The sequence below is a fragment of the Labeo rohita genome, chromosome 22 (assembly GCF_022985175.1).
Source record: "Labeo rohita strain BAU-BD-2019 chromosome 22, IGBB_LRoh.1.0, whole genome shotgun sequence".
Classification (NCBI taxonomy): Eukaryota; Metazoa; Chordata; class Actinopteri; order Cypriniformes; family Cyprinidae; genus Labeo; species Labeo rohita.
In genome coordinates this window covers 66,307,005-66,324,710 of record NC_066890.1, presented here as the reverse complement: position 1 = coordinate 66,324,710, position 17,706 = coordinate 66,307,005, and the positions used below count along the sequence as shown (strand labels likewise).

The 17,706-nt window shown below is 33.3% G+C and overlaps 1 protein-coding gene across 3 annotated transcripts in view; it reads right to left on the bottom strand.

Moving 5' to 3' along the window:
- Positions 1-17,706, bottom strand: part of anos1b (anosmin 1b) — an 82,231-nt gene that overhangs the window by 1,509 nt on the left and 63,016 nt on the right. For all 3 annotated transcript variants that reach the window (XM_051094170.1, XM_051094172.1, XM_051094171.1), the window contains exons 8-13: positions 13,853-13,991; positions 9,651-9,810; positions 8,900-8,990; positions 5,864-6,032; positions 2,842-3,059; positions 2,619-2,760 (exon numbers count right to left, since the gene is read on the bottom strand). In XM_051094170.1, coding sequence (XP_050950127.1) covers positions 2,620-2,760; positions 2,842-3,059; positions 5,864-6,032; positions 8,900-8,990; positions 9,651-9,810; positions 13,853-13,991 — 918 coding nt within the window. In that variant the 3' untranslated portion in view covers position 2,619. The remainder of the gene's footprint in view (positions 1-2,618; positions 2,761-2,841; positions 3,060-5,863; positions 6,033-8,899; positions 8,991-9,650; positions 9,811-13,852; positions 13,992-17,706) is intronic.

The window sequence follows — 17,706 nt, the reverse complement described above, 5'->3', positions numbered from 1 at the left end:
GCAACTGTAATGAAAAAGTCCTAATTATGACATAAAAAGTCATAATTCTGAGATAAAAAGCCTTGACTTATGAGTCAACAATAACTTTTATCTCATAATTGTAATTTTCTGCAGTTTAAAACATGATGGTAGAGCTGCAGTTTAAACAACAGTCGATGACTGGCTTACCATTAATTGACTTCTTATGTCATAATCAGAGCTGGGTAGAAATGTGCCGCTACTGATTACAAAATACATGACAAAAATTGTAGTTAGTAACGTAATCCATTACATTACACATTTTAGGTAATATAATCTGACTACTTTTAGATTACTTTATGACCTAACTCGTTTATCACATTGATTTAAATAGGATAATCTTGTACCATATTGATATAAAAATACAAAGAGTAAGAAAACATATTCCATTAATTATAATTAACAACATGAAGTGCATTAAATATCACATTATGTCAAGGTTTCCCAAACTGGGGTTTGTGAGTTTAATGAAAAGCTAATAGTTAATTAAATCATAAAAAGGTAAAATTAAAATAAACCATTTTAAAATAACATCAATAAGCAAAATAAAACATGTACTAAAACAATGAAATATTTTATTTCTTTACCTGCATGTCATGCGACCATTAACCAACTACAGAGAACTGTGAACGTGCAAATGTGATACTTAAATAAAACAATATTTATTTTAAAATCTCAGAAATTATATTAGGTGAAAGAGGTTCAGACGACAAAAACTTTTTTTAAATCCCTGCATTATATTTAAGTAAGAAATAATGTGTTACAGGACTTTCTGAGCATATATAAGCGGTAGGATATTTTAGAAAGGAACATTTTAAAAATGAAAAAGAGGAATCAGGGAGAATCAATAAATTATGAATCATTTATTGCTACTGTGTGGACAACATGTAATCATGTAATCAATAAAACAGTAACTGTAGTCTGATTACGAGCATTTTAAAATTTAATTTAATGTAATTACAAGTAGACCTACTTAATGTTTGAAATCTGATTACGTAATCCAGATTACATGTAATCAGTTACTACCAAGCTCTGGTCATAATTTATACTTTTTATATACTTATATCTTTTTGAACTCATCTTTTTTTTTTTTTATCTCATGATTTCTATTTTATATCTCATAGTTCCCAATAATCAAACTTTTGATATTTTATCTCATAATTATGATTTATGAATGCATGACTTTTTCCCTTATGTGGCAGAAATTAACTTCTATATTGAAGCCCTGTTTAAAGAACAACAACATGAAAATTCTTCAAAACATTTATTTGTTGTTCCACAGAAGAAAGAACATTTCACTGGTTTGGAATGACATGAGGGTAAGTAAATGATGAGAGTTTGAAGAGGCTCTGCTGTGTTTCCAGCATCACCTGCAGTTGACTCATGACCTCACTAACATCTGCAGTCTACAAACGAAGAGCTCCACTGACATCATCTCTTGATGTTAGTTTGCTGTGGCGTACTGTTACCCCCTCTGTTTTCATTTATCCAGTCTTTAAGACTGTTTTATTCAAGAGTTGATTAGAATGGGCGAGTTTCTTGTGCTGCATCTTCTATTACACAGATGTTGCTCTTTGAATGTCATATATCTGGATCAATGACAACTAGTATGTCAGAGATGGTAAAAAACAAAAAACAAAAAAACAACAACAACAACAAAAAAAAACTATTTTAAACACAGGCCTACACCCAAAAATAAAGGTGCTTTAAAAGGTTGCCATAGAAGAACAATTTTTAGGTCCACAAAGAACCATTCAGTCGAAGGTTCTTTAAAGAAACATCTCTCTTTTTTATCTTTTTATAGTCTGAAGAACATTTTTTCACCATAAAGAACCTTTTGTGAACAGAAAGCTTCTTCAGATGTTAAAGATTCTTTATAGAACCATTTCAACAAAAAAGGTTCTTCTATGGCATCGTGAAGCACCTTTATTTTTAAGAGTGTAGATGTAATGTAATGTTCATTATAATGTTATTTTTTTTTTTTTAATCTTAAAACATATTACCCTTTAGGGTATTGGAGTTGGTGTTTCTGTTTATTATTATGACATTTTTCAACATATGAATTATGAACGTGAACATTATGAACATTTCACAACCCTGAACTAATTTTGATAATTTAATAACACTAATATGTGACCCTGGACCACAAAACCAACCATAAAGGTCAATTTTTTCGAAATCCTCTGAAAGCTGAATGAATAAGCTTTCGATTATTTACTTAATATCCTAACGATTTTTGGCACAAAAGAAAAATCGATCATTGTGACCCATTCAGGGTATTTTTGGCTATTTCTACAAATATACCTGTAGTATATATTATTATTTAGACGGTCTATAAAATGTTTCTTTTATTTTTTAATTCAGTTTAGTTTTTAGTTCTAGTTTACTATTACTATTTTAGTGCTTCAGCTTAATCTAAAGTGAGAAATGTTGCCTTGGCCACTTGCTGAAATAAAAAAAGCTTTTTAATATTTTATTTCATGTTTATTTCAGTTAGTGTTTTTTAATGGTTTTAGTTTTAGTTAATGATATTAAACCTAGGTATAGTCACCCTAAAGCATTTTTAACGTACATTTATAGATGCAGTGTGGTGTTTGTACCTCAGAGGAGTGTGCCGTTCACGTGAGGAGTGTGGAGGGTTTTAGACACCGACGGTCCATGACCTGCTTCAGACAGGACCTGCACCTGAACTCTGTACACGCTCTCGGGCTGCAGCGCATCTACAGTCAGTGACAGCTGATCCTGAAAGAACATTTACAGTGTTACAGGTTTATATTTTCCATAATATAAGTTTGAATCTAGTCATTCAGACGTGTGACTCACGGGTGGCAGGATGTGTGTTTGGGAGATGAGAGTGCCGTTGGTGCTGCTGCGGGACACTTTGACCCAAGAGAGCTGGAATCCAGTGATGGGCGTCTGACCTGCGCTTTCTGGCGACACCTGCCAGCTGAACATGGCCTGCACAGAGTGGTTCACTGGCTGAAATGATGCTGCCAGCTTCTCAGGCCGCTGCAGGGCTTTTTTAACCTGAGGATGGCGCTCTAGGACAAGATATTGCACTTTTATGAATGATAAAATTTATACAGTCTGTCATAACATTTGTAAAATTCTAGGTGAGTCTCAGGAGGACTGTTTGCCACACTTTTTAACAAACTCAATATATGTAAAATAAATAAGCCTATTTTGAGGATAAAAGAGATTTTTTTGCAGTGTGACATTACTGTAATTGTACGAAATTTATTATATAATGCCCTTTAATATAATAATGTTGTTATTGTTGTATTTCTTTTGATTAAAGCTTTTAGGTTCAAAATAATCACTATTAAAAATAATCAAATTACAAATTAGGTGATAAAATGTTAAAATTATGACATTAAAAAAGTCCTAATTATGATGTAAAAGTCAATGTAATGACTTTTTATTAAATAATTTAGATTTTTTACATCATTATTAGGACTTTTTAATCCCAACTTGGATATATAATCAAATCAACTACATTTTACCTCATAATTTCGACTTTTCATGTCAAAATTACAACATGGTGTCCCATCATTTTGACTTTGTACTTAACAATTACTTACTTTTATACTTTTGAACTTAATAATTAATGACTTTCAACTCATAATTTTGACATTTTATGTCATAGTTATCTTTTTAGTGGCATCTTGTAATTATGATATGAATTATGATATAAGAATTTTTTCTTATGTGGTGGAAACAGGCTTTCATATGTGTAGAAAATGATGACATAATTTTGACTTTTTGTCATTGTAATTATTTGTCAAAATTATGTCTTTTTAACATAATTATGAAGCCTATTTTGAGGGTAATTGTTAGGATAAAGGAGTTTTTTCAGTCTGACATTACTGTAATTGTATATTATTTTATTAAATAATGACATTTAACATAATAATGTTTTTGTTATTGCTGTACATCTTGTAATTAAAACTTTTAGGTAAAAAAAATCACTATTAAAAGAAATTAAATTATGAGAAAAATATTTTAATTATGACATAAAAATATCAAGGTAATGTCATAATTAGGACTTTTTAATCCGAATTTGGATACATAATCTTGTAAATCAACTACTTTTTACTTCATAATTTAGATTTTTCATGTCATAATTATAAAGTGGTATCCCATAATAACTGACTTTATACTTAATAAATACATTTATGCCTTTATACTTCATAATTAAAAGCATTAAACTCATAATTCTGACACTTTATGTCATAGTAATCTTTTTTAATGCTACGATTTTTACTTTTTTTAATCTCATAATTATGATTTACCAAATAATTTTTTCTTATGTAGTGGAAATGGGCTTTCATAGGAAAGTCCTGGACACTGTATGCTTTCATTGTGTAGAAAAAGATTACATAATTTATTTTTGACTTTTTGTTATTGTAACTGATTAATTGATTGACATTTTGCCATAATTTTAAAGCCATAATTATGGCTTTTTAACATTTCAAAAATGAAGCCTATCTTGAGGTAATTTTTAGGATAAAGGAGACTTTTTTTTCAGTGTGACATTACTGTAATTGTATATTATTTTATTAAATAATGTCATTTCATATAATAATATTTTTGTTATTGTTGTACTACTTTTAATTAAAGCGTTTAGGTTAAAAAAATCACTATTAAAAATAACCAAATTACGAGAAAAATGTTTCAATTATAACATAAATAGTCAATGTAATGTCATAATTGGGACTTTTTTTGTAATAATTTTGACTTTTTATGTCATAATTATGACTTTTTAATCCTAATTTGGATATATAATCTTGTAAATCAACTACTTTTCACTCATCAGTTTTGATTTTTCATGTCATAATTACAATTTTTTAAACTTAATAAATACTTACTTTTATGCCTTTATACTTCATAGTTAATAGCTTTAAACTCATAATTCTGACATTTTATGTCATAGTTATCTTTTTTAATGGCATGATTTAGACTTTTTTTTTTATCTCATGATTTACCAAATAATTTTTTCTTATGTGGTGGGAATGGGCTTTCATATCAAAGTCCTGGACACTGTATGCTTTCATTGTGTAGAAAAAGATTACATAATTTTGACTTTTTGTCATAATTTTAAAAGCCACAATTATGCTTTTTTAACATTTAAAAAATGAAGCCTATTTTGGGGGTAATTTTTAGGATAAAGGAGATTCTTTTTCAGTCTAACATTACTATAATTGTATATTATTTTATTAAATAATATCATTTAATATAATAATGTTGTTGTTATTGTTGTACTTTTAATTAAAGCTTCAAGGTTCAAAATAATCACTATTAAAAATTATCAAATTATGACATTAAAAGTCAATGTAATGTCATAATAAGGCCTGGTTTCACAGACAGGGTTTAGACTAAACCAGGATTAGGCCATAGTTCAATTAGGACATTTAAGTCATTTTTATAAACGTGCCTTAGAAAAATGACTGGTGTGCATCTTAAGACAAAACAAAGGAATTTATATATTTTAAGATCAATAAGTGCAAGTTTCTTTCAGTTAAAACAGCTCAGACTTACATTTTAGTTTGGGACTAGGCTTAAGCCTTGTCTGTGAAACCGGGGGTTTATGTCATAATTTTTCCCAATTAGGATATATAATTTTGTAAATCAGATACTTTTTACCTCATAATTTTGACTTTTCATGTCATAATTATGACATCTATCTTTTGCGTTAATGAAAACTAAGATAATTTTGGTAATTGAAATAATAATAAACCAGGCTTTATTTCTTTACGCAGAATATTTAGTCTTTTTTCCCTCACTCTTTTGATTTTTACCAACAAGTAAATTTCTCTTAATGCTCTTCTGTTCGATATCGTCTTACCATCTCTGGCACAGGCAGCAGGTTTTTTCCGCCGGCCCATCAGCGATGAGCACAGTGGGGTGGTAACAGAGGTCATGACCTCCGACCTCTGCTCTTGTTCTGTAACGGGCTTCACTGCCACACGGTACTTACAGGCGAAAAGCAGGCCAGTAATCACAAAATGTGTTCCCTGAAAAGCAGAAACAGCACAGTTATTACTCAGTCTGTGGAAATGAGCTAAGAATGAAACGAGAGAGTAAATGAAAACCACATTTCAGTAACTGCATCCTGCTCTGCGGTAAATGAATCAGATAACCGCTTCACCCATCCGCACCGTAATGATATCACACCGAGACACGCGCACACACTTCTATTGTGTCCGGTGCCAGTGATGACAGATCGTGCGTGGAAATACAGTGCTTTTGGGCAATGCTGCCATTATCTGTTACACTATTCAGCTGCATAAACCTCAGCGAACAAAGAAATCAGATGTACGAACAAGTCAGCTGGAATCCTTCTCAGGATAAATTCAAGGGTCACATACAGGTTTAATAGTGACATCACCTCTTTAGTATTAGCAACTGAAATGTAAGTAGATGTGATGGTTGTGAGGCATTAAATGGATAATTCTGGCATCATTTATTCACCTTTCCAAACTTTTTTTTCCTTCTGGAACAGAAATGGCCCAATTTGACATTATTAGGGTATTAACAAAACTATTATCAACATTTTTGTGTTTAGACATCTGTACTTCATCAGAGTATTTTATTTTAGCAAATTTCACTACTATTCAAACATTTCGCTACATTCCAAAGCACAATATCATACTTTTTACATTATTTTTCATAAAAAACATACTACTCCTAAAAGAAACCGACACCTGAGACACAATAATGATTCATGAACTACTTGATTCCTTTCAAATAGTAGTAATGATAGGAGATATTTTATTATTTTGACTTGTTTACACACTTTTATCATCAGTAAGTTTATTTATTTTGATAACACTTTAAGGGCCAGCTTTCACTATGAACTTGTTGGTTATTAGCATGCATATTACTATCATATTGGCTGTTTATTAGTACTTATAAAGCAAATATTAATGTCTTATTCTGCACGACCATATTTTAGATCCCTTAACTACCTCACTAATTATTAATAAGCAGTAAATTAGGTTTAGTTTATTAAGGCAAAAGTCACAGTTAATAGTTAGTTGATTGTGAGAACTGGTCTCCAAACCAAAGTGTGATATTTTGTTTTAATATTTTGACAGTGTATGTTTTGGTAATAAAATAAAATGTTTGCTTATTTGCTTATTCAGTGTCTTTATTGTGGGATTAAATAATAATAATAATAATAATAATAATAATAATAATAATAATAATAATAATAATGATAATTAAAACTTAAAAAAAAAAAAGATTAAAAATAAGGATGTCTGCACATTTGATCCTGACTTGTGTCCACCACTGGTCAAATCACATGTACTTTGAATTAAAATAAAATAAAATAAAAAATAGTGTAATGTAAAAATTAAAATAAAATAAATTGTTAAAAACAAAAAACAAAAAACAAAAAAAATAAAATAAAAATAAAATAAAATAAAATAAAATAAAATAAAATAAAATAAAATAAAATAAAATGGGCTTTGTGTCAGGCGTCATGTGAGGGAAGGAGGAGTTCGGACGAGGAAGTCATAAACGCACTTTATTAATAATATCCAAACAAGGGAACAGGAACGAACAGGAACAGCAGGGAAACCACACGCAAACACAACGAAAACAACATTAAATGACTTTAAGACCCAACAAGAAACGAAGAACTGAATCAAACTTATACAACCAGGCTAATGAGAACAGGACAGGTGTAAGTGATTAAACAATGACGTCATAACAAGAAACGGAACAGGAAAGACCAAATAAGGACACACGAAGGAAAAACCAACAAAACAGTCCACAGGGGTGTAACACTTTGTTACCCCCTTAGCTGTTATAAATTCATTATTTTTACAATTCATACAATTCATACTGTTACAATTCATATTTTATTTTATTTTATTTTATTATTTTTGAATTATTTTATTTTATTTTATTTTATTAGGTACATGTGAGTATCCAGTGGCTGACACAGTCAAGCTCTTGAGAAACAGTACAGACATCCTTATTTTTAATCAAAATAATATTATTAGAAAAAATAAAATAAAATAAAATAAAATTTAAAAAATACAATAAAATAAAATAAAATAAAATAAAATAATATGGGCATTGTTACCCCCTTAGCTGTTATAAATTCACTGTAAACCACAGCTTTACGGGGCTTATTTTATTTTATTTTATTTTATTTTATTTTATTTTATTTTATTTTATTTTATTTTATTTTATTATTTAATTTTATTTTCTAAATTATTTAATTTTTTTTATTATTTTATTTTATTTTATTAAGTGCATGTGAGTATGCAGTGGTGGACACAAGTCAAGCTCTTGAGTAACAGTACAAACATCCTTATTTTTAATCAAAATAATATAATTTAAAAAATAAAATAAAATACATTTTATAAAATAAAATAAAATTGTATTATTTTATTTTATTTTTTCAATTAATTTATTTTATTTTTCAATTATTTTAATTATATTAAAAGTAAATTATATTAAGTACATGCGAGTATCCAGTGGTGGACACAATTAAAGCTCTCTTTAAAATAATTATTATTATTTTATAAAATGGTTATTCCATATGTGTAGCAAGGTTTCACAAATTAAAACGGAGAAAATAAAGTGTATTGATATTAATAAAAAACAGTATTCTTCCGCCAAACATTGTAGTTCCTCAGACACAGTTGTGGTTCCAACAAAGTGGTTGCCAAGCAACACACTGAAGTAAACAAAGGTGTATGTTTGTAGAGTAATTTACAACAGCTTAGAACGCTGCTCAACCAATCAGAACCAAGGACCGGAACTATCCGTTATAGAATAAAATTTAAGAAATAAAATAATAAAATAAAAGACCACATTCAGGCTTCTTGGCAAAGAAAGTATACTGTAAATCAACAAGACACACCTGAACTGTGGCTGTTTTCTCCTCTTTTGTCACGTTACGGGCACAAACTTCAGGATACCATCTCAAAATGTATGAACTGGAATCCTTCTGGCTTTCTACAAAAAGAAACAAGACAGAGTGTTGTAGGTTATGTTTTTCTGTTTTTGAGGTTGCGTCCACAGAGGCAGCATGAATACATTTTCAGGGACCGGCTACATTTTGCTCCGAGCTTCCTGTTTCCTTACACAGGCAACATGACATCTTTCTTCGAACCCGTGTCGGGTCGTCATCTCCCTTCATCTGTTTTTGATTTCACACTCGTACCAGCATTATTAAATCACTCTTCATGCCTTTCTTTCCAGGAGATAACAGTAAATCAACACCCTGTATTTATGGGTGCTTGCGGTTTGACTGGAATCTTCCCTTTGAAGACCATCATGTCGCCAAATGTGTATTTTTGGAGCACAGATCGTGAATAATCTGTTGGAAAGACTCTAGAGAGGACATCCCTGCGAGATTGTCTTTTTATGCCGGATAGATAATATTTATGTTAAGTAACGTTCTTCCATAAATCATTAGTCATGCTGTTGCTTTGCTTTGGCGGCGACTCGCTTAAGGACACACATGGATCCGATGCACTGTCAACAAACAGATACGCGTCACGTGACACATGTGAAGTCATGTGAGAGTGTTTCTTGTTGGGAGGCAATTCTGGCAGATAAGTAAACTTTGAATGACCTTACTTTGTATGCCAGTGTAGAAAGAGGCTCACTTGCCTGGGATTCGGCTCTTCCAGAAGACCTTGACCTGCAGCTGGTTGTCGTGATAATGAGGGGCGGCCGCTTCCAGCCTCAGGATACTGGGAGAGGAATGGGATATGGGAATCTCATTGGAGAACTCTCCAGAAAGGTGGACATTTGAATTTGAGGATGCTAGAATGAGAAAGCAGATTCACTTACATCTAGCAATAGCCTTTATTCTTTAATAAGCAACTTTTCAGGTTAAAATTTTTACAATTACAAAATTAACAACCCCATCAGTGTTGGGCATGTTACTTTAAAAACGTAATTAGTTATAGTTACTAGTTACTTCTCACAAATAGTCATTATAAGTAAGGGATAATCAACGGTTGTGCATTAAAGGATTTTAAATGCACGACGTGGAGGAGAAGAATGCGTTTGCCTCCGCAAAGTGCATTTAAAATACTTTAATGCACGGCAAACTCAGATTATCCCACTTATTCCATGGCCATTTGCCAAGTTATAGACAAGTTAAAAGTAGTATTGCTCTTTGCAGCGCAATATTTGACTGAATGGGTAAAAAAGACGGCTGTTTTCATCAGTTATGACACACAGCTCTAGAATTCTGCCCACTTCAAATCAGAAACAGAGATGAAATAGTGCGGTAAGATCATATTTATTTGAATGAATTATAACATTTATTTGAGTAAATTATCAGTCGATTGTAACGTTACCTGCCTGCATGCTGTGCGTCTGAGCGTCTCTCTCTACAAACAACAAATTTATTCAAAAACAGCAGTTTTACCACCGTGTTGCTCAGGAATATAATGTAGCGATCTAGTATCTAGGTTATTTTATTAATAAGAATCGCAGGGAAGCATTGACAACAAGTTTCTGTATGTGCACGCAATGCAATCTCTCTTTCTCTCTCTGTGTGCATGCATTTGAGTGCATCAATTAAAGCAGACTTGGAACTACCTGTGCATTAAACAGTTTTACTGCATACCTGCCAGCCAATCAGAATCCAGTATTCAGACATTCCATGGAATAAAAGTAACTAATTACCAGGGAAAGTAACTATTATGTTTAGTATTTGGAACTTAATTAGAATAACCATGTATAAATGCATGTTTGTCATGTTGACTGAACTTAGGACTGTAGGTGGTGTTTAAGATATTGTTTGTCATTTAGTGTTTCTTAGAAACTGAAAAAACTAAAAATAATACTGATAAGATAACAAAACTACTATGAATTCTACTACAAATAACAATAAAAAGCACACTAAGGATTAATGAGCTGCTGGGTTCATGAATATTAATCACGTTGTCTGGGTTCGATCGAACTGATTTGCGAAGCAGGGATGATAATAGGTGAGTGCCTGCCAATAAGATTGCCGTTTGCACATTAGCTACGCCTACTACCAGAGAAACCGGCAGTTCTTAAAAGGTGAAGAATTCCAAAGGAATTCTCCATTATTTTGACAGGAAAATACAACAAAGAATATCGTTTACATGTAGCACATCAATTCTGTATGATATGTAAGGCCCTCTTGCTCTGTATCTTTCTTTGCGTGTGTGTGAGACAAAGCAACGGCTAGTCGTTTGCCTTCGCATTAGAGTTCGTCAAATACAGGAACGCTGCGCATCCATTTAGATGAACTGAAAAATAAAATGATAATAATATTACAATAATAAACTTTAGTAATGCCACATTTTATTGTCAGTAATGGTAAACAGTAATTACTTTGATTACTTGTTACTGAAAAAAACAACGCAGTTAGTAACGCTGTTTATTCATAATACCGTTGTTCCCATCTCTGATGACTATGTACTACATTTGTGGCATGGAATTGACCGAAAACAACCTGGTGACCAAAAATACCTGGCTAATTTATGAAGCCTATTTTTAGCACCATCTCACTTTATCCGCATTAACCATTTTTCAAAAAGTCAAAAACTACCTCAAGCAAGTGTAAAAACTTTTTTGCGAATTAAGGGATTTTTATTCGAAATGTGGTGTTTCCATCACTCGTTGCTGATGCGATACTGCAAAATACGCATAAAAACAGGGTGATGGAAACATAGCTACATTTAGAAATGTCACAATAGCCATGTTTCCTTCATGCATTTTGGAATATTACATAAAAAAAGGCTGGATGGAAACGCCAAGATGCGCATAAATTCTAAAAATGTGCATAAAAATCGCATGCACACAATTAAGTATGATATCCGAAAAAATGCGCATTAACTACGATGGAAACACATTTTTCAAATTAATTTCACCCTGTGCATTAAAAGAGTCATGTGACTTTGCACAGTGGGACGGGAAAACTTGATTAACCAAAACCAAAACCAAAACTTACACTTCAAGACTTACCATCATCTTGTGCTTCAACAAAAATATAAGCGTTATACTGTATGTCTTGCTCTATAGACTTCCTACTATAAATGTGTTTCTTATTCAGTTATTGTCTTTGGTAAAAAACTGTAATGCATTCAACTTGAAAAGTCAAAAGCAAACATTTTTAGCCACAACTGAGGTGTACGATGTCATGTGAACACAGGAAAAGACGATCACTTTTAAGCAAATAGAAAGTATCAATGAATCAGAGTTTTTACATTTAGCCAACGTTCAGCGTTTGATCTTCACTTCAGAGATTGCTTTCATAGCTCAGGAGATGTAATGGAGATCTCCTAATTAAGTTTCATTCAAGTATCAACTCTGTCACAGATGTTTCTCATAAAACAAATGGACAAATGAAAACAACTGTTGTACAGAGTACAGAGTTATAAAATTAATGTGGATGCCATTGCTCCAATAATTTGATCTTGGAAATATAATAAGAAATGTTTGCATTCATATTGAAATATCTTCTCAAACTCTCATAATATAGGATCTAAATCTCATAATATAGAAACATCTGAGAAGCACATTCTTAAAAATAAAGGTTCTTTATTGGCATCAATGGTTCTATGAAGAACCTTAAACATCCATGGAACTTTTCAAATGCAGAAAAGGTTCTTTAGATTTTTCAAATGTTCTTCAAAATGTTTCTTTTACTGAAAGGTTCTTTGGGGAACTAAAAATGGTTCTTCTATGGCATCACTGCAAAAACACCCTTTTGGAAACTTTATTTTTAAGGGTGCAAAGGTCTCCATGAAATCTCATTGCTGTCTAGAAGAAACACCTGAGGTGAGTGGGTGTATCCCACACCTATGGGACTCTCAACATAAGACTGCACTAAATAAGGACATAAGATTTTCTATAATAAAATGACAAAAAATGAGCACTGATGTTTTGAATTATATTTGTTTCTGTTTCAGTGACAATTCTTACTTGTTCATAAACTGTGACTAATGAAATCTTGGGTTCAGCATTAGTCAGTCTGCAGTACATTACTCAAAGGGAATATGGCGATATAACTGATATAACTGATGTGGTGTTTGAGAGACCTCAAGAGAAATAACAGAGGACTGATAAAACCAGAGGGGAAAATATTAAAGACATAAAATAAGTAAGAAACTGAAAAAAAATTATTAGACAGCAAGGAAGAAGAAATTTCATTTTTTAGAAAAATGGATTATGGCTTCAAATATTTCAGCATGCTAGATAAAACTAAACAGAGCCAACACAGAGCTTTTCGAAACTATCATTGTGTCTGGAATCTGTTTGCAGAATGACTGAAAGATTAAGCAGCCTAATTATAAAACAGAAATAACAACAACAGTGGGGTTAACTGCAGTCCTGTTGAGCAGAATAAACCGGGTTGTGCCCTTCAAACCCTCTCCTAGTGAGCCACGGTGCTGCTGGACTCCGATAGGTTCTGGATTCTGATGTAGGACAGAAATGTGCTGCCTCTGGGAAAGGTTAACCTCATGCACTCACGTGCCAAAATCTAAGTCACCATAAGAGGACAACATTTCTGACAAAACACTCTCCTCGCCAGAGAAGGTTTTCTGTGTTTTTAATGGCTCTGCTGTGCTGCAATTATCAACGGCACCACTGATTCATGGTAAAACGAGGGGGCCAGAATCAAGCCTTTTAAAGAGAACAAATATTTTATTTCTGACACCCCTTCATTTACACCCTTTTCAATTTATACTTAGTGAAACTGATTGAATGTCAAAACTGGCGCACAATCTGAAAACAATTAATTTTGAAGTTTCACAACTCAAAGAATTTTCCAAACGTGGACATAAATCTTTCTAAGCATGCAGAAGTTCAGAGTTCTTACTGGTGGCTGCAGCGGTGATGAAGGAGAGGTGAGCTCGGCTGCTCTTGAGTCGATTCTGACCCCAGTAAGAGACGGCCTGAATCTGTGCAGTGTAGGGCGTGTTGGGCTGTAAACCCTGAAGCTCCATCTCCGTTACATCCTACAGGATATAAAAGCAAGACATTTGCATTGTAATGGTTTAGCACTATGACATAAAAAATTGAGTTTCGCAGTAAGAATCCAAAACCAGTGTCCTGCTGATTTCAGAACCAAACCCAAATTAACCCACCAGTCACCAACTTTCAATTAATTCTTAACTCTTTAATTATAGAATGCTCAGGTGTGTTTGATTAGGGTTAATGCTAAACTCTGGAGGAGTTGAAGAGCCCTGTCGTCTTATTCTGTAATGTCAGAAACTCTTAACTTTATTAAAGTTATACCCCTGGTTTCACAGACAGGGCTTAAGCCTAATCCCAGACTAAAATGTAAATCTGAGCTGTTTCAACTGAAAGAAACTTGCAGTGACTGATCTTAAAATATCTCAGTGGCTTTGTTTTGTCTCAAGATGCACCCAGTAATGTTTTTTTTTCTAAGGCACATTTATAAAACTAACTTTAATGTCCTACTTGAACTATAGCCTAATCCTGGCTTTGTCTAAGCCCTGTCTGTGAAACCAGGCTATAAAGTATTAATATCTTCAGGTCATGTCCCAAGAACTTTCAAGCTGGCAGTTATCAAATCTATAAACAAGAAACCACATCTTAATCCAGCAGAAACCGTTAATTACAGTCTCAAATCTCAAATCAAGAGTGAGAAGTATCCTCCCAACTGTTCAGTTTTACAGAAAAATAGTATGTGTGGAGAATTTTCAGAATTGAGGCCCTAATCTTACTTACAGTTACAAGTTACCCTTGCCTGCATCTAAATTTTAGTACTACTGACTGTTTTTGACACTATAGATCATGACATTCTTTTTTATAAAAAACTGGAAAAGGTTTGTTTGCATTAGTGGACTGGCATTAGCATGATTTAAGTCCTGTTTTTCTGACTGTTACCACTTCAGGTTAATGAAGAAATGTCCTTCAATCACAAGGTAAATATGGAGTGCTGCAGGGTTCAGTGTTGGGTCCTCAGCTTTTCTCCTTTTACATGATTCCTTTGGGAGACATTATCAGGAAACAAGGATCGATTATACTAATCTCACATGAAGACATTTTGCATTTTGCTGTGTTCAAATTCAAGCTTAAAGGGTTAGTTTAGCCAAAAATGAAAACTAGCCCATGATTTACTCGAGGCATCCTAGGTATATATGACTTTCTCTTTTCAGACAAATACAATCTGAATTATATTAAAAATTGTATTGGCTCTTCTAAGCTTTATAATGGCAGCAAGCAGGTGTTTTTGTTCAGCAGTCCAAAAGAAGTCCAATAAAGTGAAAAAAAGGCCTCACAAGGCTCCGGGGTGAATAAAGGCCTCCTATAGTAAATTGATGAATTTTTGTAAGAAAAATAACCAAAGCAAAAAACACTTTTCTCTAGCTTTTGCTAAATGGCATAGAAGCCGTTCCGGGTGGATGATGTTGGACGTATATGTAGCGCATGCAAAGGAGAGAGAAAAACAAAACACAGGTCACGAATTTGAAGTACAAAACGAGGAGATGTAAAGGAAAATGTCTGAGGATTTTAATATAAGCCCAGAGTAGACTGGTTTTCCTTCGCTAAAGTAAGGAAACTGCTTCCTTTGCTCCTATGTGGTTCTCGAGAGACATTTTCATATGCAGGGACAGACTGGGAGTAAAAAAACGGATTTTGCCCTGGATTTTATCCTACTACAAAAGGTCACTATATCTCACAATATTACAGCAATCTGGTCACATTTATTGAAAATAACATCAGAAAACCCATGGTGACCCTGCTGACAAAAATGGTAGAAACCATCAGAAAAATATGAATGATTTCGAAATACTATTACAAACATTACAAACTTTTAACCATTTTAACCATTAAAACAATTAAATAATGGTTTCCTGTAGTGTGTTTTGGGACATATTACATTAGGAATTAGTGGCTTTAACAAAAGCCATGAATAGAAGGTGACCAATTACCAGTAGAGACCAACAGGCACCATTACAGTTTCCATTAAAACCAATACAATTTTCATTATAACCAGTAAAACGATGTTCGGACTAGGGGTACAGGCTACATGCTCTATAGTAAGAGAGAGGTGGGCAAAGGTAACCTGATGCAGGCCTAACTGTTTGCTTTTTTCCTTTTAGCTTCTCCCAACCACCTTTATCTTAACATTTTTTGCTTGCCATCACAAGCCCACCCTCCTTCGCATCAGTTTAGGTTTCTCGTTAGCAAAAATAGATTGCATTAGTGCCCCTTTGTCGGCTGAATAATGTAATCTGACTCTTTTTCTTTGATGATGAACTAGCCAGGCCGACGGCCGTCGGACTTCTCCAGCACGTCCAGATGGTCAGTCCACCCCTGCTCATACGTCCTACGTCATCGACCCAGAACAGTTTGAGCGAACAACAGTTAACAGAAGTTAGAGGAAAGTGTTTATAATGTTTTAAATACAGATATTTTTGGATTCTTTTGGACTGTTGAACAAAAAACACCCATCCACTGCCATTACAAAGCTTGGAACAGCCAGAACAATTTTTAATATAACTCTGATTGGATTCGTCTAAAAAATAGAAGGTCATATACACTTAGGATGCCTTGAGGATTAGTAAATCATGGGTTAATTTTCTTTTTTGGGTGAACTCTTTTCATTTTGGGTGAAGTTTTGTCAACTCTGACCTGCAAATGCATATCATGTGAAGATGTATGAGCAGATCGTAGATTGTTGTAGAACAGCATTCTTCCACCTTAAAAATATTCTTAAGTTAAGGCATATGCTTTCAATTTCTTAAGATATTTCATGCATTCATGACCTCAAGACTAGATTATTGTGATGTGCTATTGGGTGGGTGTCCTGCAGGGTTATTAAATATGCTTCAGGTAGTTGAAAATGCATCAGTCCAATTTTATTGTACCTTATAGATTTTATAATTCTGCTACTTATTTATAAAGCTTTGAATGGCTTGGTCTGCAATACCTAAGTGAGCTCAAATCACACTGTATTTCATCATGTTCATTCTGGTCATTTAATAACACCAAGGATATCAAAATCCTCTGCAGGAGGTAGATCCTTTTCCTGTTTGGCTCTGAAACTCTGGACTACCCTTCCCGGTACTGTTTGGGATTCAGACACACTCTGTCAGTTTAAGTATACAGTACAGATCCATCTCTTTAGCCAAGCATGCACCTAATTCATCACCTAAACACATGGTTATGCTGCATTACTTAGGTCAACCGGAATTAAAAACAATTCTTATAAATCATAATTATTACGTGAAGGGCATCTATGCTAATATGAGTCATTTCATATGAGTCATTCATTTAAAATGAATTGCTTCAAGTTGAACAACAGTTGAAAACATCTGTGCTATCCTAGGAGGTACTTTACCAGCAACACAGGACACTCCATTGACCTGCACCTCAGCATACGACTTTCTACTTTTATTTCACAGGACACCCTTTCACTCTCTTGCTGCCCATTCAGGCATTTTGGCCTATATGAATCTGTGTTACCATAATTCCATCTTCAATCATGCACAATTTTAATATATCTCAGGTCTGAACAACTGAAATGTTCTTTTCACAAAATAGCTTCTAAAGATAATCCACAACACTGCTACGTGCAAAATTACACCTCTTTCGCTCTACTGTTTTGCATCTGGCTATCTGCCTGCATCTGATTCAAGTCTCTGACCCTGATGCTCTTCCCGTTCCCTGCCAACAGTGAGTAGTGCCTGGTGGTGCCAT